At 33.1% G+C, this 24,995-nt stretch overlaps 2 protein-coding genes across 2 annotated transcripts; one reads left to right on the forward strand and one right to left on the reverse strand.

The window, feature by feature from the left end:
* Positions 1-3,171: 3,171 nt before the first annotated feature.
* Positions 3,172-14,534, reverse strand: LOC139429075 (putative leucine-rich repeat-containing protein DDB_G0290503). Its single transcript, XM_071194555.1, has 5 exons — positions 14,411-14,534; positions 13,574-14,357; positions 3,813-6,560; positions 3,461-3,760; positions 3,172-3,391 (listed from the first exon to the last, which is right to left on the reverse strand). The coding sequence occupies exons 1-5, from the start codon at positions 14,456-14,458 to the stop codon at positions 3,192-3,194; spliced, it is 4,080 nt and encodes a 1,359-aa protein (XP_071050656.1). The 5' UTR covers positions 14,459-14,534; the 3' UTR covers positions 3,172-3,191.
* A 4,458-nt stretch (positions 14,535-18,992) lies between these two features.
* Positions 18,993-19,998, forward strand: LOC111420136 (tetratricopeptide repeat protein 1-like). Its single transcript, XM_023053054.2, has one exon. The coding sequence runs from the start codon at positions 19,092-19,094 to the stop codon at positions 19,893-19,895; it is 804 nt and encodes a 267-aa protein (XP_022908822.1). The 5' UTR covers positions 18,993-19,091; the 3' UTR covers positions 19,896-19,998.
* The last annotated feature ends 4,997 nt before the right edge of the window (positions 19,999-24,995 follow it).

Here is a 24,995-nt window from a genome sequence, read left to right on the forward strand (position 1 = left end):
CCTTTTTTGCTAGTAGAATGATATCTGTTTTTTCTGATCGTCCATGAATGTATTATAATTATAATTTATTCACCTGTATACAGTGTCCTTCAGCTCAGCTCCCGTCTTCTATAGCTCAGTTATTAATTAATTTAGGAGTTTAATATTTTGCAGGCTTATACTGTATCTCAGGCCGCATTTCAGGAAATTATTATTGATTATACAGTGTCCCAAAAAGTGTGACGCCATGATGATATATTTTTTTAAATATAAATAAAATTCGTTTTAGTAGTATTTCCTGAAGATGTTGTAAATATATAGCGAAACCGGTTGAGAGAAAATTTAAATAAAAATCCATTTAAGTGCAAAAACGAATTTTATTTATTAGACATAAAATGGAAAGAAAATCATCAAACAATATTAATAAGATTGGTACGACCCATTTCTACGAATACAAAAGATACAACCTTAGATTATTACCACAACTACAACATATTCATTTTCTTAAAACATGTATAGAAGAAAAATTGAACCCAAATTTCTTAAAACATAAATATCCGAAAATTTTAACAGAAAACACAATCGAAAAAATAAAATTAAAAGAAATTAGAAGAGAAATTAAAGAACACTACAGAAAAATAAATGAATTCACTACTAAATTACATCACCTAGAAATAGAAGAAATACTAATAAAAATTAAAGAAACACTAGATTCTACATTAGCACGAGAATGGGAAAGAAAAGAGAGAAAATTAAACCAACTTCGTAAAGAAAAAGAAAAGAAGAAAAAGAGAAAAGAAAACAACACCAATCTACATAAATTTCATGACCGAGTCACTAATCCCGCGAACACTAAATTTAACACCGAAGAAATGAAACTTCTTAACAAAGGTACTAAATATTCCATAGTAGACACACCAAACCTAAGAAGAGTAGCACTGGAAATGGAAGCCATAACAAGAGGAATGAGAGAAGAGGAAGAAATAAGGAAGAATCTACAACAACTTCTAATCCGAGAAGTCACAAAGAAGAGGAACAAGAACAATGAAGAGAAGATTAAGGAGAAACGAAGAAAAGAGGTAAAACTAATAGAGTCAATAAAGGATAAAATCAAAGAAAACCACCTAATATTTACTAAAGCAGACAAGAATGCAAGTTTGGTAATTTTAAACAAAACTGAGTATGTTAATAAAACAGAAAAATTCCTTAGAGGAAATAATTATAAGAAGATTTTGAAGAATCCTAATAATAATTTTCACTCAAATGTTAAAAAAAACCATCAATGAGGTTAAAGATATTCTTAAAAAATATAATGTTAACACAAGGAATATAATTCCAATGAACCCAAAAACACCTAGGTTATACTCCCTCATTAAGTTACATAAAATAGACCATCCAATAAGACCCATAATAGCCTCTACTGACGCCAGTACATACATAATCTCAAAATTTCTAGTACAGTTTTTTAAAAATAACATAGACTTTAAACCCAAATATACAATTAATGATAGAAGGCAGATGATACAAAAACTTACAGACATCAACCTACCAATTAACAACACCATATTATCCTTTGACGTAGTAAACTTATATACCAACAGTCCTACCAAACAAACGTTAAAAATTGTCGAAAACATTCTAAATTCACAACTAGAAAACAAGAATGATAGCAAAAACATACTTAACCTATTCCAAATCTGCTTACAACAGAACTTCTGTAACTTTCAAAATGAAACATATACATATCAAGAGGGACTCCCCATGGGCTCTCCTTTAAGCGGATTATTAGCTGACATCTTTATGAATGAGTTGGAAACCAATCTCATAATGAGTGAAAAAACCCTTATCTCAAAAATATATTAATATGGCAACGCTATGTTGATGACATTTTGGTCATTATTAACACCGAAAAGAAAGAAACTGTTGACGGTTTACACCAATACATTAACACACTACACACAGACATCCAATTTACAATAGAACTCGAAAACAACAATAAATTAAATTTTCTTGATATCACAATAGACAAAACCAAACATGACATATAATTCAAATTTGAATACAGAAAAATGTAACAAAGAAATTAAGATAATAAAAGATATTGCCATAAATAATTCTTTTCCAGAAGAAGTAATAGATAGAGTGATCCATAAATATCAAAATAGACAGAACTTAAATAACACTACACAACTACAAAATTAACAGACACAAAAAATCAAAAACTACAGATCCATCACACACCAAGGAAACATTAATAACAGAATAAAACAAACTATGAAACAATATGACATTATAATTACAGATAAACCAGGTAAAACCATAGGCCATCTGCTCATAAACAATAAAGACAAAATAAACAAATTAGATGATAATGGAGTGTACGAACTTCAATGTGATACCTGTCATGCAACCTACATCGGAGAGACAGGCAGAGCTCTTAAACTACGAATTATTAGGGAATGAATGAATGAATAGGTTTAAATGTCAGGAATTGAGATGGGGTTGTTATCACAAAATATTTTTGTTTTTTAATTCTGCATCGATTTACATAAAAATATGTAGGGGGTCCAATTTAAAATAAGAAAGATAAAATGCTTTAAAGTTTGAAAGTTTTGACACTAGATTTTGGCCAGCCTGTATAATTTTGAATCAATGGAACTTAGTTAACGAATCAATGGAACTTTATTAATGAGGCGCTGTTTGTAATTATGATTAATTTTGAAAACCAGCGACGCAAATACGATTTTTTTTCGCTTTTATTTTTTTGTGCTGCTGTCATTCAGCCAATTTCAATAAAATTTTGGAACTATGTAGGCACCCATAAAAGACACCCAAAAATGTGAGAAAAGATATATCGTGCCATATAAAAAAATATATTATCATGGCGGTACACTTTTTTGGGACATCCTGTATAATCAATAATAATTTCCTGAAATGTGGCCTGAGATACAGTATAAGCCTGCAAAATATTAAACTCCTAACTTAATTAATAACTGAGCTACAGAAGACGGGAGCTGAGCTGAAGGATCCTGTATAATAAGAAAAGCTTGGTGATGAAAAGTGGCCCATACTTGATTACATAACACTTAAAAAAAGCATTAGTATTATTGTATTAATTCAAGAAAAGGATTGGTGTTTAGTATTTTATTTATAGGATAAAAAATATATCATCAACACTTATTACTTGATACACCATTTATTTATTTTTTTATTTATATAATTATTTTAATTTCAGATTCATCCAAAGAATTTTGATTTTCATCACCATTTTCAATCTCAATTGAAATTCCTAACGGGTTATAATCATTTTGCATTTCAGTTTCTTCAATAATATAGGAGTATTCCTTTTTATTGTCAGTTCCGTTTTTACGATCAACCGTATTCTCATTTTCTTCTATGATAACTCCATTTTCTAACAATTATGAATATTATGATTAATTATTTTATTACAACCTTAATTTATTATTATAAATCGCTTTACCCATTTGATTCATATCATCGTATTCGGGTGAAATATCACGGTACCGAAAATCTTTAGGATTTAACGAAGTTACAAGCCCCGGTTTCGTCGTCTTTCTTGTCTTTTTCCTAAGCAATAACGGTCTGGAACTTCGATACAGTGATTGATCGGGATTTGGAGCTTTTTGTAAATTATTTTCTGAAATAATCGCGTTGTTATTTGTTGAGTCTCTTTTGAAAACTCGTTTAATATCGGGATTTTGTTTCGATTTTTGAGGTTGATTGCGTTTAAACCATTTTTGAATTGGAATTAATTTATTTCCTGTTAAAAAAGAAATTAAAAAGAAACAAAATAATTACATTTATTTACTTACCCAACTCTTTATTATGATGTTTCACTAATAACGTATCTTCGTAAGTTAATTCAAAATGTTCATTTTCATCTTCATCTAAATCAGCATGATATGGTTCTACTTTAACGTCAGGAGTAAATTTATCGGGTTTATTTTGAGATAATTCTTGATTTGTTCTTTTTAATTTCTTTTCATAACTAAAATCATTCCGCGGAGGTGTATTTTTGATTTTATTTTGGGGTTGTACAAAATCATTTTTATCTTTTTCTTCATTAATATCATCAAAATCTTTTATGTTATTCCGCTTCTTTGTAACAACGTGCAAAACATCTTCATAAATCAACTCAATTTTTGCTTTATTATGCGCATTCTTTATTTTTTTAGCATCGATATTTTCTTTTGAGGAAGGATTCGGTTTATGAATCATTTCTTTAATCGTTTTATAATCACCGTACATTTCATTATCGTACTCATCATATTCATCTATCGAGTTAATTGGGCGTTTTCGTGTTATTACGGAGTCTTCGTAAATGAGTTCAACGCCATTTTTAGATCCACCTTTCTGAATTTGTTTTGAATCTAGTTTCTGTTTTCGAACTTGTATTTGAGACTTGGGTTTTTCTGGTTTTAATGGTAACGTGTTATTTGCTATTATTGTTGTTTGTACGGAGTCTTCGTAAGTTATTCCGAAATTTGTTTCTTCTCGATTCGATTTTTTTATATCACGCGTTTTATTATTCCCTGGAATTGCTAAAAGAATATTATTTATATCATCGTTATCATCGATTATTGATTTTTCTTGTATTGATACTTCATCAATTTCAGATTCAGGGGTATTAGTTTCTTGTGATTCTTCACCACTGCTTATTTCATTATCCGATTCGTTCATTTCTCCTAAATCATCTCCACTTGCTTCAGCATTATTTTCAGATTCTTCCGGATTTTCAGTTGGTAATTCCACGGAAACATCATCAGTTTGAGACTCTATACTATCTTCTAATTCAGAATCATTAATTTCATTTTCTTCAGTAATATTTTCAGGAGTATCCTCGACTAAAATATCTTCTTCATCAATATCAATTTTAACTCCATTTTTAAATGTTTCACTTTCTTCCATTTCAGATTCATCATTTTGGTCATCATCTGGTTGTGCTTCTTCAATATTTAACTCCCCACTTCCATCAATTAATTCTTCTTCGTTATCATCATCATCACTTGGTAGCAACTCATTATGTGATATCACATCTTCTTCATCAATATCAATTTTAGTTTTATCTTTACTTATTTCAGACACAATTAACTCATCATCTTCATTACTTTCTGGTAATTCATACTCATTATTTTCTTCATTATCAGGAGCATTTTCTAATAAAATATCTTCTTCGTCAATATCAATTTTAACTCCATTTTTATACGGTTTGCTTTCTTCCAATAATGAATCATCATTTGTATCATTTGTGGAAATTTCATTATCAATTTCAGACATATGAGGGGAATTTTCTAATAAAACATCTTCTTCGTCAATATCAATTTTAACCCCATTTTTATATGGTTCACTTTCTTCTAATAAAGAATCATCATCTGGATCAATATCATAATCAAATTCTTGACTCGTACCATTTAATGGAGTTTCAGAAACATCATGAGGGGAGTTGTGTAACAAAGTATCTTCTTCATCAATATCGATTTTGACCCCATTTTTATACGTTTTGCTTTCTTCCGAAGAATCAATATTATCCTCATGATTCATTTCAACATATTCACCTAAATCCTCGTTTTCTTTATTATTTAAAATATCTTCTTTATATTTTAATTTGTTGGTAAATGTTTTAGTTGTTTCATAATCTTTATCTGGTATTGTAATGTAATTGGGCATGTTAGGTGTTTGGTAAATAATTTCCTTATTATTCACGTTTTCGATTGCTTCAAAAAGTTCTTTTTCAACTTGATACATTTTTTTGACATTTTTATCCGTACCGTTTCGATTCTTGAATAAAATTTCCAACATTTTACTGGGTTGTTTTCCGATTTTGTTTAAAACGGCCGATAATAAAGCAGTAAGATTTGGTTCGTATTTTAATTTAGAAATGATTTCGATTGGTAATTTTCTTAGTTGATGGAAAGGACGTATTTTTAAGATTCCTTTTATAAACAATTTCTTAAACACATTAAAACTTTCGGGGGTTATCGGCAATGTTTTTATTTCATTTTCATTTTTATCAGATTTAGGTCTTTTTTTTCTTTTAAATCGATCATTAGAAGGAGCGATAACATTTACGTTTGGAAATTCTTTAAATTCTCTCCGCTTGTTATAATATTTTTCATCCACATAATTCTTATTAAAATCTTTCTTTTGCTTCCTCAATCTATCCCCTGTTAAATAAGGAGTCGTAACATTAACTTCAGGAACAATTTTATGTTGCGTTCGATTTATATTGTTAATAGGATGCCTTTTATATTCTCCACCGCCACCTTGTAAACTAAAATCATAACTAACAGTTTTTTGTGTGGTTAATTCGATAATGGATGGTAATCGAATGGGTTTGTCTGGGTAAGCATCCCTTTGTCTGTTAAATATCGACGAATTCCATCTGTTTAAATAACCATAAGGACGCCGTTTCAACCTTCCTTCTCCATAAAAAGGTTTAAATCTACTTCCTTGATATTGTGAAAGATCTTTTAAAGGTCTTCCATATCCCAATTTCCATTTGGGTCGTCTATGTCGTCTTGAAAAATAACTTCCTGATCGATAAGGTTTTAACGGCTTTCCTATTACAATAATTATTTTTATTAAAAAATTATTAAAGAAAAATACAGTGTGTTAATTAATTATCGTACCCGACATCATCATTGCAAGTATGCAACCAATATCACAGTATTGGTATTGCAATACGCGATTTGCGTTATTGGTTGCATTGTTGGTAACATTGTGTGTTCAATAAAAAAACTTCTAGAGCAAGCGAACAAGACAAATTAAAATGGTGTAGCGTGATACTAGATGGCGTTACGTGTATAAACAATTAGAACAAAAACCAGTTCGTAAATGGTGCGAGTAAGAACAAGTCGCTAGATGACCTCGGTGTGGTGCGCGTCTTTCGTAGTGGTTCCATTAAAAAGAAAACCGAATTATTATATTTTTCTTAAGTATTGTCTGTAACCGTATAATACGAAATATCTAACGTTGAACCTAAATTAATATAACATTAAAAAGAAATTGTGACGTGAGTTTTTGGTTAGCCCCTCAACGACCGTTACAATGGCCTTTTAATTTTAGCAAGGATTAAGTTTTTAGGGAATACTTAGTTTTAACACCGAGCAGTAGCAGTTAATAATTAGTAAAATTCGCATCCCTCAGAGTAAATAATGAGAAATTGAGAAGAGTTGTGTTGTTGACGTGAAGACAACAAAAGTAAAAAGTCACATAGTAAAATTACGCAGTCATTATCATCATCGTCCAGCTTTTAAAGTCCTTTGCTGGACGTAAGCTTCCTTTGTCTGCTTCCATAATTTACTATCCTGAGCAGTTGATCCAGTTAGTGTTGTCTTAAATCGTCATGCCATTTGGTTGGAGGATGTCTGTTCCTAAAAGCATGTTGTCTTGGTCTCTATTCCATAATTTTCTTGGTCCATTTGGTATCGTTTAGCTTGGCAACTCCACTTATTGTTAGTAACCTTTGTTCAGTCTCATACTTCGACATTCGGTATTTTGTCTCTCAGAACATTGATCTTTTCATTACTCTTTATGCGATTCTAATTTTATCTGCGGTTTTCTTCATCAATGTTAGAGTGTCTACACCATACTTCAAAATAACTGGCGGCTCATACCAGCTCTATTTATCTAATTAGTTCCTTGGTTTGGTTGTTGCTATATACTCTGTAACGTAGGTTCACCGCCAATTACTAGATTTGTCATCATTTGGGTTTTTGGAATGTTGATTTTCAATCTCATTTGTTTATTTGTAGCATTGCCTGCTTTGTATTTATGCAGTAGGATAATCGTCAGCAAATCGCAGGTGACTCAGATTTTCGCCATTTATGTTTATGCCTAAGACATCAATGATGTTGCCCTGACGAATACCTTTTTCTATGTTGAAATTGATAGTGTCGTCATGAAGCTTAACACATGCTCTGCGTTTTCATATATGTGTTTGATCGTTATACGAGAGTCAACTAGGAATTTCAACATTACCTACTTGGTATCGAATGCATTTTTGTAATAGACGAACACCAAGACTAACTGGTTATTGTATTCGATCGATTTCTTGATTAGACTTTTTAGAGTTTGAAGGTGATCGCTTTTACCATACTCTAATCGGAGCTAGGATTATAATGACCTAAAAATTCGGTTTCGGCCAGTTTCGGTCAAAATACGATTTTCGGTAAATGTTTTTGTTTCAGTTAAAAATCGACCGAACCTTCGACAAGAACCGAAATTTCGTTAGCCGAATCTCGGCTGGTGTTCGTCTATTGTCGTATCTGCTATGGCTTGCATATACGAAAGTTTCAATTTTTTTCAAGCAAGATGAAACAAGTTGTTTATTACAAGCGTATACAAAAAATTTGTAAAAGGAGAAAGGCGAAGAACAAGTTAGGATTTCTACAACAAAAGCACTGCTGAGTTGTCAATAGCCATAGATCAACTTTGCAAAAACTTTATTCTACGGGCAATAACGAACCAAAAAACAAACTATACATGGATTGAAGCAACTTTTGTTCAAATTTCAAAATTCAGAGTATCGACAAGTTTTTTTAGAAGCAGGGATGATTGGGCGAAGGGTGGGCCTCAACTAAAAAAAAGGAGCCCCAGCTTGGTACACCGATGCTTCAAAGACAGTTAGATCCGGAGTAGGCATGGGCATCACTGAACCAAATAGCCACATTAAACTGCCCCTCAGCTCGGACATAACCATTTTTCAAGCAGAAGTTCTTACTATAAACTTGTGCTTCGGTTTGAACCTACAGAAGGGACAGAAAGGTGGACCCATAAACATTTTCACAGACAGTCGGGCCACCTTAAAGGCAATTCAGGCCTACACGTGTGACTCCACACTGATCAGAGAGTGTACCAGCAACCTGAGAGAACTCGCTAGGGGCAATGATGTTACCCTATCGTGGGTTCCAAGTCACAGTAACATTGAGGGCAATGAGAAGGCGCATAAGCTGGCCAGAGAGGCAGCGAATACGCCCTTCATTGAACCCCAACCTGGTTGTGACTACAAAAAAGCCACCTAAAACAAATAATCAACAGTTGGGAGGTCTCAATGGACTTAATAATTGTTAACGTGCTGCCATACTCTATAGTGGAAAGTACTGCTTTTAGACGTTTTAATTTAGTAGATTCAAAAGCCAATTGTAAATACAGCTTTAAATCTGACAAATATATCCGGACGTCACTAATGCCCTAAACATATACTATGACAAAGTGAAGAAAAAAGTAATGGACTTAATCGAACAATGCGAATTGTTAAGTTGCACGACCGATGCATGGACAAATCCATCAAAATCGTGCTCACTACTGAGTTTGACAAGTCATGTCATAATGGGATCACAAAGATTGAAAATTATATTGGGAGCCACTGCACTGGAAGAAGACCACATCGGCATTTACGTACAGCAAATATGGGTTGTGCAAAGCGTATAGTGCTATTTCATGCTATAGGTTGTGCATTACACACTTTGCAGCTGGTCATTATTCAGATGCCTTATTCAGTGAAGAAGACATAGAAACAGCGATAAAAAGGTGCAGAAAAAGAGTCGGTTACTTTCGAAGAAATGAACAAGTGACCTGAAAACTAGCTATCTCTAGCTTATTTTACAACGAGTTTTCAGAATTTAGTTTTATTCTTTCAGAGAGTGAACTATTCAAATTAATGAAATAAAGTTATAATCGCAAAAAAGTCGAAGAGACGAGCCGAATACTTACAGAACGGAAACCCATCAATACCAAGTATACAAAGAACAATTCCGAAACTTGGAGATCAAATTTGCAACTTTAAAGTTCTTCAAAAATTAGTTGACTAGGTGTCATGGCATAATTGTAATTAGAAATACTAGAGTCAAAAAGATGACGATTTGTGTAAACATTTTTAGTCTAAACCCATATTTTCAATTTTGTTTTTCTAAGGGCCGGTTGTACCAACTCCCGATAAATTTATCCGATAGATAAATTGGCGCACTAGTTACGTGAACTAACGCTTAAAACCGCTGTATCCATGGTAATTATCCGTTAGATAGTTTATCGGGAGTTGGTACAACCGGCCTTTAGAAAAATAAAATTTGGCAAACAGTGCAATGTTATCATGAGAAATCGTTTAAGATCACTTTTGAAAATATGCAAACACGGAATCAGTGCTACACAGGTGTTCACAAAGGTTATTTTATTAAAACTATTTTATTATGTCATAAAAAAACATTAAATTTTCCAAGATGATTCTAAAAGCCTATTTCATTTTAATATTATTTTTACTCTTACAAATTTTTGACTAATCAAAGATTTATGTTCGTTTAAAAGAAATCTATCAAACTATTACTCAACGTAACATAAAATCTGGATTTTCTTCGGTACAGTTATTCTTCAGCATTTCTCAAATTAATGGTTGCCTGTAAAAAGTACTTTTTTCTAAAAACGCAGCATCATTAGTACATTTTGCCATCATAGTATGGCAACACTGTACTTGCAACGGATGATCAGCAGTTTTTAATTTTTGTACTCTCGACAAATGGTATGGATACAATTGCTGTTCATGTAGGACATGCCAAGACGTACCCTTGGATATTCTGAAATGTCTAAACCGTCCTATCAACAGTACTAGCAGTACTACGATCTGCCACAAAATCTGATTCAGAGAACTGACCTCTGATTCCCGTTATTTATATACTTCTGTCTTAAATTTTCTGTCTCACGTAAATGTCCTTTAACATTTAAAAATCTTTTTCTATCAGGTTGCAATTCGTTTCCATAGGCACCTACGATTAATGAAACATTCCAAAATCGAAGTTCTATCTTTTTGCAAATATCCCGAAAGCGATGCGTAAAATGAAATAGGCTTTTAGAATCTGTTGGAAAATTTAAGGGCGTATGACATAATAAACAAGTTTTAAAGAAATAACCTTTGTGAACAACCTGTATAGCATTGATCCCATGGTACGATATTTTCAATAGTGATCTTAAATGATTTCTTATGATAACATTGCACTGTTTGCTAAATTTAGTCTTTCTAAGACAAACCATATTAAAAATATTTGAGAAAATCTTAGCCATTTATTGGTTTAGATCAAAAATTTTTACACGAATCGTCATTATTTTCACTCTAGTATTTGTGATTAAAATTATGTCACGACACTAGTCAATTAATTGTATACATATACAATATACCACTTTACCTGCAACGGTTAACAAACTTCTTGCGCTAACTTTGGTACTTTGAGGACATTTGACGTAAAACATGGTTATATTTCGTTTTATGACATCCAGACTTTAATTGCAAAAGATGGAATTTGAATTCAATAATTTTGTCGTCAATTATACCTTACGGGGACACAATCCGGGGACACACTGTATAAAATTGAACAGTGCCTAAAACTTAAAAACACCTAAATACTAAACAAATAGTAATCGGCAATGACCACGTTGAAAGTTAAAGTGTAACAAGAATGAGATTTATATAAAAACAGGAAAAGGAAAAACCTAACCTTTAATTTAGAAAAATGATAGGTGATGACAAAAAAATATTGCTTATATTTTTACAAAAACTTTTTTAGAGTAGCTGCAGTGTGCTTAATCATTAATAACCAAAAAACAAAAAATATAAACTGAGCTTAAATTAAACTAAAAGTGTGAAAGCTTTTGTACTTATAGAGGTTAAATTTTCGGTGTCGGTTCTAAAATTCACCGATCAAACAATGATTGGAATCAACATTTCTGAACCTATCAGCGTACGTAAGTTTAGTGTACCAATGGTCTGATCCTCATTTCTGGTGTCTTCCAGCTTTTCTTCCAATACTTCAGTGGTTTTCCTGGGTGTCTTAACGCGGCTGGTTTCCGCATTTTTCCACTTGGTCTTCGACCATTCTCTCCAACCACTTCTTCGCTTTCTAACAATATCCTCAATGCCACATGTTTTTTTGACATCTTCGCTTCTTTAGCACTTTCATCTTGTACACATATACTAATATATGCCTGGGTGCTAATATATGCGGCATATATTAGCACATATTATTAATATGCCTAATATATGGTTCATCTTGCGATGTTGATGGCCAACTTTTCTTCCAACGCTTCGGTGATTTTCCTGGGTGTCTTAAATGCAGCTGGTTTCCCCTTTTCGCATTTTTCCACTTGGTCTTCGACCTTTCTCTCCAACCTCTTCTTTGCTTTCTGACCCATCTAACAATATCCTCAATGCCATATGTGTTTTTGACGTCTTCGTTTCTTTAGCACTTTCATCTTGTATATACTAAGATATAATATTTGCTACATCCAGTGCTTCGGTGGACTTTTTCTATGTCTCATTGTTTCGTGTATTTTTTCATTCTTTTGCGAATATTGTAGTTGCTTGTATGTTGTATGTACCAGTTAATTAATTTCTTCAGATTGCTTAACATTTTCCATATTTGTTTCTGTCATTCATAAAGGTCATGCTTCATATCTGCGGACAATTTCTCAGTTGCTATTTTATTATTTCTTTATTTGCATTTACTCTATTTCGCACATTTTTTTATAAATGGGTTTATGTTCCGTTTTTGCTAATCTTTCTCGTTTCCATTACTTCTTCAAACGCTCTTATTATATTTAATTTTAATCCGTTGTATGCTGTGTCCACATCATCTCCATTGCTTATTGCTATTTCATATATTTTCTGCGCTAATCTTTGTTAGTAGAGTTTTTGTACCATTATCTTGTAGAGACTTTTTTTTGTTTTTGTGTGTTGCGTGATGTTTCTAATGTTTCTTGATACTTAATTATGTTTGCTTCTCCTATTTGTCGAGCACAATAATCTTACATCTAGTACTTTTGAAGAGTGGATGTTTCTGCTGCTTGTCATAAAGTCTATCATGGCGTTTTGTCCCTTCTTTGTTCTTGGAACTTAGTGTCTGGCGCGTACACACTTACTGTTTGAATTGTCAGAATTGAAAATCAGATGATTTTACACAAAAACACAATTAATATAAAAAGTACACAACTTTTGCACAATGTTCCTTTTTATTAAGTCTGCGAAAAAGTTTTAAAATGAGCTGATAAAGAGTATTTGGATTAGGCTTAGTTTTTATTATTTTCTTTACCAATTCTAGTTTTTAATTTTTTTTCTATGAACTTCGATAAATGCTAAATTCTTTTTATAAATCATAACTTTGTAACAATTTTTACTTTCAGCAATATTTAATAAGTTAGATTAACTAATACGAATAATTTAATATATTCGCTTACGATCAAAACACTTCTTTGATCGTTTAACTGCTTTTAAACAGTAACTTTTAATAACCAACTTAAAATAATCTAGATACCACTCTAGAGGCTTTTTTATTGAACATCATCATGTTATAATCGCTTCATAATTTTTTAACATTGAGCGTGTCTTTATCTTTAAACATCTTCAGTAACACAGTTTGAATTGAAACCATACTGATACAATATAACAATACTAATAACAATTTCAAAAAAGGTGAAATTTATCATTAATACTGTATTATATCAAAAATCGCGATTATTAAAAAAAACTTTATATCTTTTTTTTCTCCAAACATCAAAGTACTCTCCATTTCAAGTACTGCTGCATTCTTACCTTGTTCATCTTTTTCATCAGATTCGTCTTCTTCTGATCTCTCAGTCACTTGATCTTTATTTTCATCTGATTCATCTTCACCCCTTTCTTTATTTTCATCTGGATTTGTCGTAGTGGTTTCGTCTCCATCGCCTCTTTCGTTTTGCTGTGTCGTTGTTTCATCACCTTCACCTCTAGCTTTTTCAGTTCCCGATGGATGTATAGGTGTTTCGGGCTCATCTTCACCACGAGATTTTTCTTCGCTTGGGGTACTCTGGTCCGGAGTTTCAGTTACATCTTGGTCGCCACGTTCGTAGTTATAATAATCTTTATTCGGCTTCTCTTCATCGTTTGGTGTTCTCATTATCATTTGGTTGGGATATTCAATATGAAGTGTTTTAGCAATACTTCTTACGTCATCATCCGATATTTGTTTATAATATATTTCGTAATTTCTTTTTAATATATTTGAAAGATATGGTGATGAAAGATAATCTTCGATCGATTTTCGTTCATTTGGTAATGTTTTGAGACGTACTAAATTTAGTAAAATTAGTAAATCTCTAATTGGAACCGGTTTGTTTAAACTTATCAGAGGTAATATTATTTTAAAAACATCTTCGTATAGTTTCGAATTAATGTTTTGACAATCTTTATTTACTTCTTCTCTTCTTTTTGATCTTATTGTTTTCGAAAAAAATTCAATTGGGCTTGAATCAAGTAGGTATGAACCTTTAAAGCCTAAATTAGACTGGATGCTTTCGTTATCTATTGGATTTGGTAGAGCGTTGATAAGGGCAATTAACTAAAATGTTTGGCCTTGCTAATAAGAAAAAAATATTTTGATAATTCACTTACCAGTAGTAATGTTATAAAACATATGTTAAAGATTCTATCAGGAGCCATACTTTCGTCATGAAAGTAATTTAATTGCTTTCCCAGCCATTTTCTTTATAATCAGTGTTAACCGTTCGTGAACGTAGGTTGTAATTTATAGGACAATTAATTTTCTTAATCAACTTGTATGGTTATAAAAGCAATTAAATAAAAACGATTTTTCTTTATTAAGATTACTTTTAAGTATAAGACTGGAACCTCATACCAGTTTTCTCGAGTTTAAAAAAGAATTTCCATTCCTATTTCTATTCTTTTTATATATAAAGACTCCTTAATGTACTCTAAGAAATTTTGTCTATAATAGTACAGGTTTTTTCCCATTCATACACATTTTTTGCTCTACTAAAAAGTATATTAAATTTGTTTCTCACCGTTTTAAAATTATCGATCCAGCATTGCCATAAAATGTTAACAATCAATTGCTCCAATGCCTTTTTCAAAGATCTTTCTGATAATATTCAATAGAAACCCTATAGTATAGACAACATAGCAACACAAAAATGAATCATCTCTTGTCCTCCAGATACGAATGACGGGACGCAGATTTCTAGAAAGTTGCGTTGTTGTGGTCGATCCGAGATTTCATCCGTTCTTCCTGTAGGTTCCCTTTGGAAAGGGGCAGACGTTTCGAGAATATCTCACCAGGCATTTCAGCAGTCTGCCGGCAGGAGACTACGACAACGCACTGAAGATGCCAGGTGAGATCTGGCGAAACACTTCTTCAATCTATTTACATATACTTTTCACCGTCGTCAATGGTCCGACAACCCTTGGTGAATCTTGACCTGTTCCAACATTTTCTGCCATTCCGCTCCGTTACAAGACATCCTTCTTCAATTGATGACAACAAAGGTTTTATATATATATGGTGCAGTATTTTCCTCTCAAAGATGCCGAGCAGCCTTTCGTCCCTCTTTGACAGGACCCACGTTTCAGAGCCATACACCAGGACTGGGAAGCGTATCCTTCTTTTTTTTTATATATTTATGGCTTTGCGGGATCCTAGCCCATCAGCCTCTATATCATGGTTATGTAATATTCACCAATACATCAGATCGCAATATTAGACCTCACCAAAAATTCATATATAATGTAAAGGACATTGAACAGGTTACAACTCAATACATGAACGATATTAATATGCAAAACAAAACCACAGGCAAGCAACGCATTAATAAATCTTGGGCGGTATTTCTCATGAAATTTGCAACTCAACAATATGTGATTCAGATCCGCAAATTCTGCTCCACATTCACAGGTCGGAGATGACAAAATCTTAATCTTATAGAAGTGAGATGGAAAACGACCGTGCCCAAATTTCAGTCGTGCGATTGTAGCTGAAAACCTACGAGACACCTCAACCCCCATGTACCACTGCCGAAACAAGACAGTAGGATTGCGAGGCTAATGCTTTGATAGTAGCGAGAGGAAGTTTTAGGAAAACCAATGTCTTCAACGACAAAAATTTTATTTACAACAATAATAACAAAAGTGTAGACGCGCAAAGGGTTGTCGATCAAAAACAACAACGCGACGGTAAGACGGTAACTGCTGACTGATAACTGCTAACTGATAACTGAACTCTCCGGGCTGATCCTGGTTCCTTTTATCCCCGAGTCCAGTAACATCCCCGGTGAAAGTTTTCTTCGAGTCCTTGTCTGGACCAAAAGGATCTGCTGTCCAGATGTACGGAGAGAGTTCTTCTGAATAGTTTCGAATGCTTTCTGGCGTCCAGATGTTCGCCACGGAGAGCGTCCAGTAACATCTCCGGTGAAAGCTTTCCGGGAACCCTTTGCCTGGACCAAAAGGGTGTCCTGCCCAGATGAGCGGAGAGAGATTTTTTTTGAACGGTTTAGAAAGTTCTCTGGCGTCCAGATGTTCGCCACAAGGATGTATAACGGCATATTGTGTTATTCTTTTATTATAGTATGCTTTCCAGTGTGAATTCCATCCCTCTCTCTCTTCTTTATTTCTATAGAGGAAAAGAACTTCTCCAGGGTGGAGTCCCACATCAATGCGCTTACCATCCTGTATCGCCTCCTTAGCTAACACGTCAACTAGTTCGTTGTGAGTTATACCGCTATGTGCTTTCACCCATATAAATGTGCATGAAATTCCTTGTTCCGACAATGCCACAAGAGTGGATACAATGTCCAATACGCAAGGGTGGAGAGTAGTGTAATGTTTTTGGTGTCTAAAAGCCATCAACACACTTTGAGAATCAGACAATATTGACAGGACAGAGCAACGGACTGACAAAACATACCGCAGGACCTCAAGGATTGCATATACTTCCGCAGAGAAAATGCTACTATGAGGGTCCAACTTTAATTTTATGTGATACCCACTGCTGGGTACTAAGAAGGCACAGCCGCAACCGTCAGATGTCTTAAACGCATCTGTGTAAATAATCAAGCTATCTTTAATCTCATTCATTAACTGATTGAATATTCCTTTATTGTGTAATGTGTTATCACCAAAATGAGGAAATATAACATGTATCGGTTGAATATAATCAAAATATCGAATGGCAGGGAATATAGATCGATGCAGCAACCTGTGCAGGTTTGGGAAAAGCTATCTGTAAGCTACAACAAGGGGAGGTAAAGATTTCCTTCTCCAAAACCGAGCGGACGCTGTTGATACTGTAAGTCTATGGATGTTCCTCGGGAGAACACTATTCGATGAAACATTTAGTTTAAGGAGTTGTTTAAATGCCAGTACTTTTCTTCGTAAAAAAAGAGGTGGTTCGACCGCTTCAACATTCAAAGCTTCCACCGGAGCGGGTGTATCCTTCTTTTAAGCTGCACTGGTATCATTCTCGGAGGTCACCAATAAGCCCAAATACGCGATCTGATGCATACGTTCAATGCTATATTCGCCTATCCTTAGATTTCGCAGTTCAGCGAATTCTTAATGTAGGCGAATTACGTGCGTTGTTGTATTTTGTTTTTACGTCGTTTAGCTATAATCCACTCTTCGTCGATGCTCTTTCTACTAGCAACTATGTCTACGCCATTCGCGACGACTAAAATCTGGACGCTTTTGTTGACTATAGTCCCTCTTATGTTAACTTCCGAACCTCTTATGACTTTATGGAAATGATGTGGGATGTTGTGGGCATGGGGGTTTGTGACATTTTAGGTTTAGAAGCTCCTAGATGTATAGGGCATGCGGTTGAGGTTGTTAAGTTTGTGTGAGAATGTGTTTTCGTGTTTTGCTAATGTTGTTGGGGAGTTTCTGGAGAATCTGTTAGATTGGACGGGTTTTGGTATTGTGAATATATCAGATTTTTGTGTTGAAATTGGAAATGATTCTGAAGGTTTTGTTTTGGGTGGTTTAAAGTTTTTGTGCTTGGGATTTAGGTCGTTATTTCGTAAAAAGACTGGATGGATGATTTTAATGGTGGATGATACCTTCAATATAAATTTTTTAATGTTAAGAAAAAGGTGTAGGGTGATGCTTAAGTACTTGATTTTTGTTTTCAGTGGAATTGTGGAGTTGCAAATTTTTAGAGGGATTCTGGTGGGGCGACAGTACTTTTTGAATACAATAGACTCGAATTTTTTGGGATTGACGGATATCTTCCATAGACAATAGTATTTCGCTTAGAATTTAAGATTGGCTTGTAGTAAGAGTATTGGTATCAAGAGAGAGGGAGCTTATTCTTTCAAGAATGATTTTCCCTACGACTTTGGAGATGGGCAGTAGCTTGAGAAGATTGTTTGGTCTTTGTTGAATTAGAAAATAGGTGTTATTATGGCAATTTTTCAGGCAGTGGAGAAATGCTGGAGTTTGAGGATATACAGTATGTCCCCGGATCGAGTTACAAAGAGAAAAGAAAATTTATTACTGATTTTTCAAAGTTATCTCACCATAAATAATGCGTCGGATATGTTCAAACCAGTAAATCGCACGAACTTTATATTCTAGCTATAGAAGTTAACTAATTATTCCCATTTTTATGTAAAAATTAGACTTTTCCTAAATTAAAAATTTTTCAAGTTCAATTTACGATATGTAACCATAGAAACCATAAATGTTACAACTTATGTTATTGAAAAATATACGGACAAATCAAATTAAAATATGGTCTGTCTTGCTGAACGTACATTCGAGGAAGAAAATGATAAAAATTTGTAAACTAGTGTTATTGCCGAAATTTGAATGTTGTTGTGCGTAAAATATGCAACCAAAGATACATTTAGTAGTAATAACCGTAGTACAATTACAATAGCCAAATTACAAATTTTATTATTTGTATCTTGTAGAATATCAATAAAGGTTTTATATAACAACAATTTTCATTTGATTTAAAATATAATGATGAAATCACATTTAAATTTTCCCGCCACCAAAAACACTACACTACAATATTTTAAAATATAAATACATTTTTCACAAAACAATCAATTTATATTTCGAATTTAAATTTAATCAATTGAATATTTATTATTATATTATTAATTAAACAATATTTATAAATGTTAATAATATTATTTCTAATCAAAATACCTAAAAATCATTTTACCTACATAACCACAATATGTCATTTCAATAAATTTAAGGTTAGTTTTTCGATCTGACATTAGAAAATGTTCGTTTTCTTTCCATAAGAAAATAATACAACCAATTTATTACAATGTCAGATATTACTCAACAAGAAAAAACACAACAAAACGAAGAAATCGTTGAAAGTCTCATAAACGATCTCAACATCACAAAAAATGACATCAACAAAGAAAACACTGAATCATTAAAATCTGGCGATGATAATCCCAACATAATCCCGGACGATTTCGAAAAAGATGATGATACCCCTAAAGATCCTTTTATAATCGACGAGGTCGACGAAGAAGAATTAAAACTTCAACAAGAAAGTTTAACAGAAGACCAAAAAGAATCACTCCACAAAGAAGCATTGGAGTTTAAACAAATTGGTAATGAAGAATTTAAAACAGAAAAATATTTAGAATCTATAAATAACTATACCAAAGCATTAAATATTTGCCCTTTGGCATATTCCAATGATAGAGCAATTTTTTATTGTAATCGAGCAGCTTCCAAAATGAAACTACAAAGGGATGATTTAGCCATTGAAGATTGCACGAAAGCGATTACTTTAAACGGTAATTATTTAAAAGCTTATGTTCGTAGAGCTAAATTATACGAGGGGAAAGATAAATTAGATGAGAGTTTGGAAGATTACAAAAAAATCTTAGAATTAGATCCTGGGAATGGTGAGGCAAGAGCTGCTTGTGTTCGATTACCTCCAATGATACATGAAAGAAATGAAAAACTTAAAACAGAGATGCTAGGGAAATTAAAAGATTTTGGAAATTTACTTTTGAAACCTTTTGGATTGTCAACAGCTAACTTTCAACTTCAACAAGATCCAAATAGTGGAGGATATTCTGTTAATTTTCAACAAAATAAACCTAGTTAATATTTAGCATTTATATTTTGAAAAAAATGTATTTATTAAGTTTTTTTTTATGGTTTAGATTCAGTGTAAAAATGTAATAAAAATTATTTCTTTTCTTTTCTGAGTAAGATTTTTATTTAATGTCAAAATTTTAACAATCAGAAACATCTATGTTAACAATTTCCAAATGAATGGAGCAGTTTTATAATTTCTTTCCACTGATTGCAATACAGGAATTGTTATGGTTTTAATAAGGTTTGGAAGTAACACCATCTGAATAAATTTTAAAAGTAAAGTAAGTTGGTCATCTGCTTGGGATGAAGCATGTGAAGTTACAAATTATCATATTACAACTATTGTATTTTCTTAAAGTTCTGTTAATACTTTAGAGGAAGCTATGAAAATTATTATTCAATATTTAGGGTTTCAACTAGCTGAACATTCTGATAAGGTTCCTGAAGGAAGGAGTGTTCACTCATTACATTACGCGGGTGTTTCTTGTGGTAGTATGGACAAATCAACCTTTATCACAAATCAAACTTACAGTGAAACTTATTATAAAAGCTACAGATGAAAATAATGCCGAATTAATGTATGTTCTATAAAATAAGTAATTTTAAGAGTTGTATGTAAAAGTATTCATAATAAAATAATTAACATTTAGAAATATGTTTTATTTTAATTATACAGGGTGTTTCAGGTTTTTGTAGCAGGACTTTAACAGTCGATAGATCTTTTAAAATTAACACAAAAACTTCATACAGTGCTAGCGTAAAGTAACCCCCCCCCCTGTTTAACTTCCGAACAAATTGAGATATCAATATGAACAAAAAAGCGTCAGTTTCTATATTTTATCAGCACAAATATTTTCTTATGGAAAATTTTGCCATCACTTTTAGTTTTTCCGGAAAATAGATCAACTTTGTTTTTTTAAAAAGGAACACCCAGTATATTATGGTATCTTCCGAAAGATGAAAACAATACGAATCCAACGGTACCTCACAATCAAATATCGGTTTATTCGTTTTTCGCATAAAAATTAAACAAAATGCGGAATTTTGCCGGAAAAACCAACGTATCTTCGTCGACTCAATGTCGAAATGCAATCGGCCAGGTAAATGGTGGACGGTAGGTTAACGGTCGTTATACGCTCGAGCTAACAGGGATTTAAAATTGCAAGTTCAATTACTTATTATTTTAAGAAATGAAATAAAAGTTGGGTGGAAGGGGGTGGAACTATATTAAATTTATGAATTAATCATATTTTATCAAAAAATATTTATAAAGAAAAAAAGTCAATATAAGAAATGAAATTTTCTTATTAAAGATTTTGCTAGTATAGGTAACGGTTGAAAAATTTGCTTAGTGTTGTTATTGAATAATAAAAGAATTTTTTATTTATTAAGAATCAACTATTAAGTAAATTGTTCGATATGATTACCTTGAACTTGTAGGCAGTGGTACCATCTTTGTAGTGTTTCCTCTCTCACATGGCTTAACATGTGATGATCAATATTTTGGCAGACGTCAATAATTTTTTGTTTTAAATCCTCAATACTACCCAACGGAATTTCATATACCTTGGATTTTAAATAACCCCATAAAAAGAAATCTAAAGGTGTCAGATCTGATGATCTTGCTGTCCATTAAAATTTCTATCAAGATAATTTCGTACCATTGGCGCATAATGTTACTAGTTGTGTACACTAGTTCTATTTCAAAATCGTCAGGATTCTGTTGTACAATTTGCAAAAGTCTTGAAAAAAAAACATTTACTTTCTAATGAAATTGAGTGGTAACTTCACGATATTCATGTGGATTAACATCACGCCGATGCAATTTTCCACCCAAAAAGAAAGTACATTCGTCACTGAAACAAATATGTTTCAAGTATAATCGATTTCGTTCAACCATATTTGTCATTAGCGCACAAAATCCTGTTCTTCTATAACAGGGTCATCTTCTGTATTCATGAAGCATTTTTATTTAAAATGGATGATATTTATTCTTCTTTAAGTATTTCCACGTCGTCCAACAACGACGCGGAAATATTTAACACATCACACGTTGATGCGATAGCAGCAGACGACATCATGGGCGCATTAAATACTTCTGTTAATATCTGACGACCAGTTCTTTTGCGGTCTTCGACGCTTCCAGTTTCCAAAAACTTATTCACAAGTTCTCTTAAATATTTTCGACTAATTGGATGTTCAGGAAATCGTTCCTTAAATTGTCGCTCTGTTTCATGTAGATTTCTGTCAGCACGAGCGAATATTAAAATTGCTTCGATATTGTGCTCTAAACTCCTTCTAGCCATTTTGATCTCGCCTTTCTTTGGTTATACTTGGTCGGGTAGAATTCAAAGATAGAAATGAAGAAAAATATTTGCATGTTGCCTTAAATACAAAATTTCAAAGTACCTACAAACTTTAAAATTGTTATTGTGACAATTTTTTCTTAGAAGTTTTAAAAAGAACTTTATGATTGTTTCATAAAAACATTCTAAAAGAATTGCTGATTTTAACCCTGCTTAACCCGAGCGTAGACCGACCTTTAACTGACCGTCCACCATTTATCTGGCCCATTGTATCTCGACAGGTAGTCAACGAAGATACGTTGGTTTTTCCGGTGAAATTCTGCATTTTGTTTAATTTTTATGTAAAAAACGAATAAACCGATATTTGATTGTGAGGTATCGTTGAATTCGTATTGTTTTATTCTTTCGAAAGATACCATAATATACTGGGTGTTCCATTTAAAAAAACAAAGCTGTTCCATTTTCCGGAAAAACTAAAAGTGATACCAAAATTTTCCATAAGAAAATATTTGTGCTGATAAAATATAGAAACTGACGTTTTTTTGTTCATATTGATATCTCAATCTGTTCAGAAGTTAAACAGGGGGGGGGGGGGTTACTTTACGCTAGTACTGTATAAACATAGGTCGACAAACGGTTTGTTTTGGAGATACAGGATGTTCAAATTACATTTTTAAATTGATTTTTATTTCATATTACACGTGTATTTCAAACGATTCTTTTCACACTGATAGAAATAGATTGTACGAATTGTATTATAGAAAAAATATTATACATGCAGCAAGTATTATATTTATTGTACTGAATACAATCTCGTCTCATGTCACTTTTCGTAGTAAAGTATTATACCTTATAGTATATTTTTAGTGCATAGTACATCTATTTCTCTCAGTGCAAATTTGATATACGGAGGTTTTTTGGCATGGAAAAGACGATTATGTGAGTGATTTTCGGCCAATATCGATACTTTCCGTGTTATCTCAGGCACTTGAACGCTTGGTGTACAATCAAGTGCAGAATTACCTTGATGAGCATAAACTACTTACAGACTATCAATCTGGTTTCCGACCGGGCCACAGTACCACATCGGCACTCATCAAGGTTACTGATGATATTAAGTGTAGCTGTGACGATCGACGAATAACCTTGTTAGTTTTGCTGGACTTCAGCAAAGCACTTGATGCTGTGGATCATAGCTTACTGGTGTCGTCTCTGTCTGCTATGGGGTTTGCCCCTGAGTGCGTTACTTGGTTTAGATCATACCTTCTCAACGTTCCTTTTATGTGCGTGACACTTCATCTTCTTCTTCTGTGTTTCAAAGTCATAGTGGTGTGCCTCAGGGAAGTGTATTGGGTCCATTACTCTTTTCAATTTTTATAAACAGTGTTACCAAATTCATTTCATGCAACTATCATTTATATGCGGATGATCTTCAAATCTTCACTGGTCTAAATGTTTTGGCCTGAGTTTAAATATTGCCAAGACGCAAGCTATAGCATTCGGCACAAAACTTTTACTTGCAAAATTTTACTCTTCCAATGATACGCAACTGATACTCGGTGACAATGTTATACATTTCACCAATACGGTCAAAAACTTAGGGGTGACAATGGACTCAGCGCTGTCTTGGCGGCATCAGATTCAGTCTGTTTGTGGGAAGGTCTATTTTTGTTTTCATTCTTTGCGTAAACTTGGTTGTTTGCTTCCCCTTGCTGTCCGTCGTAATCTCTGTTACTCATTAATACTGCCCCACATAGATTATGCTGATGCTGTGTATCCCGACCTAGCAATTACCCTCCGTAACAAATTAGAAAGATTGCAGAACAACTGTCTACGCTTTATTTTTGACCTGGGTAAGCACGACCATGTTACGCAATATCGTAATCACCTTCAAATGTTGACTGTCGAAAAGCGCAGATCATTCCGTATACTGACAACGCTGTATAAGATACTTTCTTCTCGGACCCCAGGATACTTGTACACGAACTTTCAAGTCCTGTCGTCTCGCGGTCTGCCTACTAGAGCACAGTCTGATACATTACTCATATTTCCCATTCATCGCACCGAGAGATATCATGGATCTTTCACGGTGCAGGCTATAAAGCTTTGGAATAGTTTATCCATGGAAATACGCAACACTCGTAGTTTTCTGACATTTAAGGTCTGCTTAAGGGATTATCTATTATCATTACAATTATCGGAATCTAACTATTGATATCGCCTGCTTCTCTCCTCTTTTTCTTTCTCTTCCTCTCTATCAACTGTACTCGTTGTGTTGTTTTTCCTCTTTGCTCTTTTTCTTCTTTTTGCTTAAATGTTGAATTATTTATATAGCCATATTGATTTTTTTTACATACGTTGCTGGTTGGGTCTTTTGGAAGACATCGCCTTTGGCGATAAACTGACCTTTTGTCAACATGCATTACTTATTCATTTATGTATACATATATATTATTTTTCTCTTGTATTAACTATGTGGCAATAAACTTATTATTATTATTATTATGGAGTCTGTTTTACTATAGCTGGTAACGGTAGCTCTGTAACGTATTCTTTACGGATTAAAATAACAATAACTTGTTTGACAGTATACTTTTTTGCTTTTTAAATAACAATTCTTATTCTCGGTACGTTTTTAAGCAAAAACGGTACCCTTATCAAAATGCGTCAAAGTTGATCGTTTTCAAGATAATCCGCTTTTTATTATTCGATGTATACCAATTTGTTTAGAGGATTTTTAAAGATAGGTATAATAATGTTTGCCATTGAAACAAAGTAGGTAAGTTCACTAATGTTTTAGT

This window comes from Onthophagus taurus, chromosome 2 (genome assembly GCF_036711975.1).
Source record: "Onthophagus taurus isolate NC chromosome 2, IU_Otau_3.0, whole genome shotgun sequence".
NCBI lineage: Eukaryota > Metazoa > Arthropoda > Insecta > Coleoptera > Scarabaeidae > Onthophagus > Onthophagus taurus.

What these genes read in the sequence shown, in the direction of transcription:
- LOC139429075 (XM_071194555.1), bottom strand. Translation starts at nt 14,458, where the DNA reads ATGGCTCCTGATAGAATCTTTAACATATGTTTTATAACATTACTACTG. An exon ending in GTTTTATAACATTACTACTG is followed by an intron (nt 14,358 to 14,410) that starts GTAAGTGAATTA and finishes CAAACATTTTAG; the next exon opens with TTAATTGCCCTTATCAACGC. An exon ending in CGATGATATGAATCAAATGG is followed by an intron (nt 3,392 to 3,460) that starts GTAAAGCGATTT and finishes CATAATTGTTAG; the next exon opens with AAAATGGAGTTATCATAGAA.
- LOC111420136 (XM_023053054.2), top strand. Translation starts at nt 19,092, where the DNA reads ATGTCAGATATTACTCAACAAGAAAAAACACAACAAAACGAAGAAATC.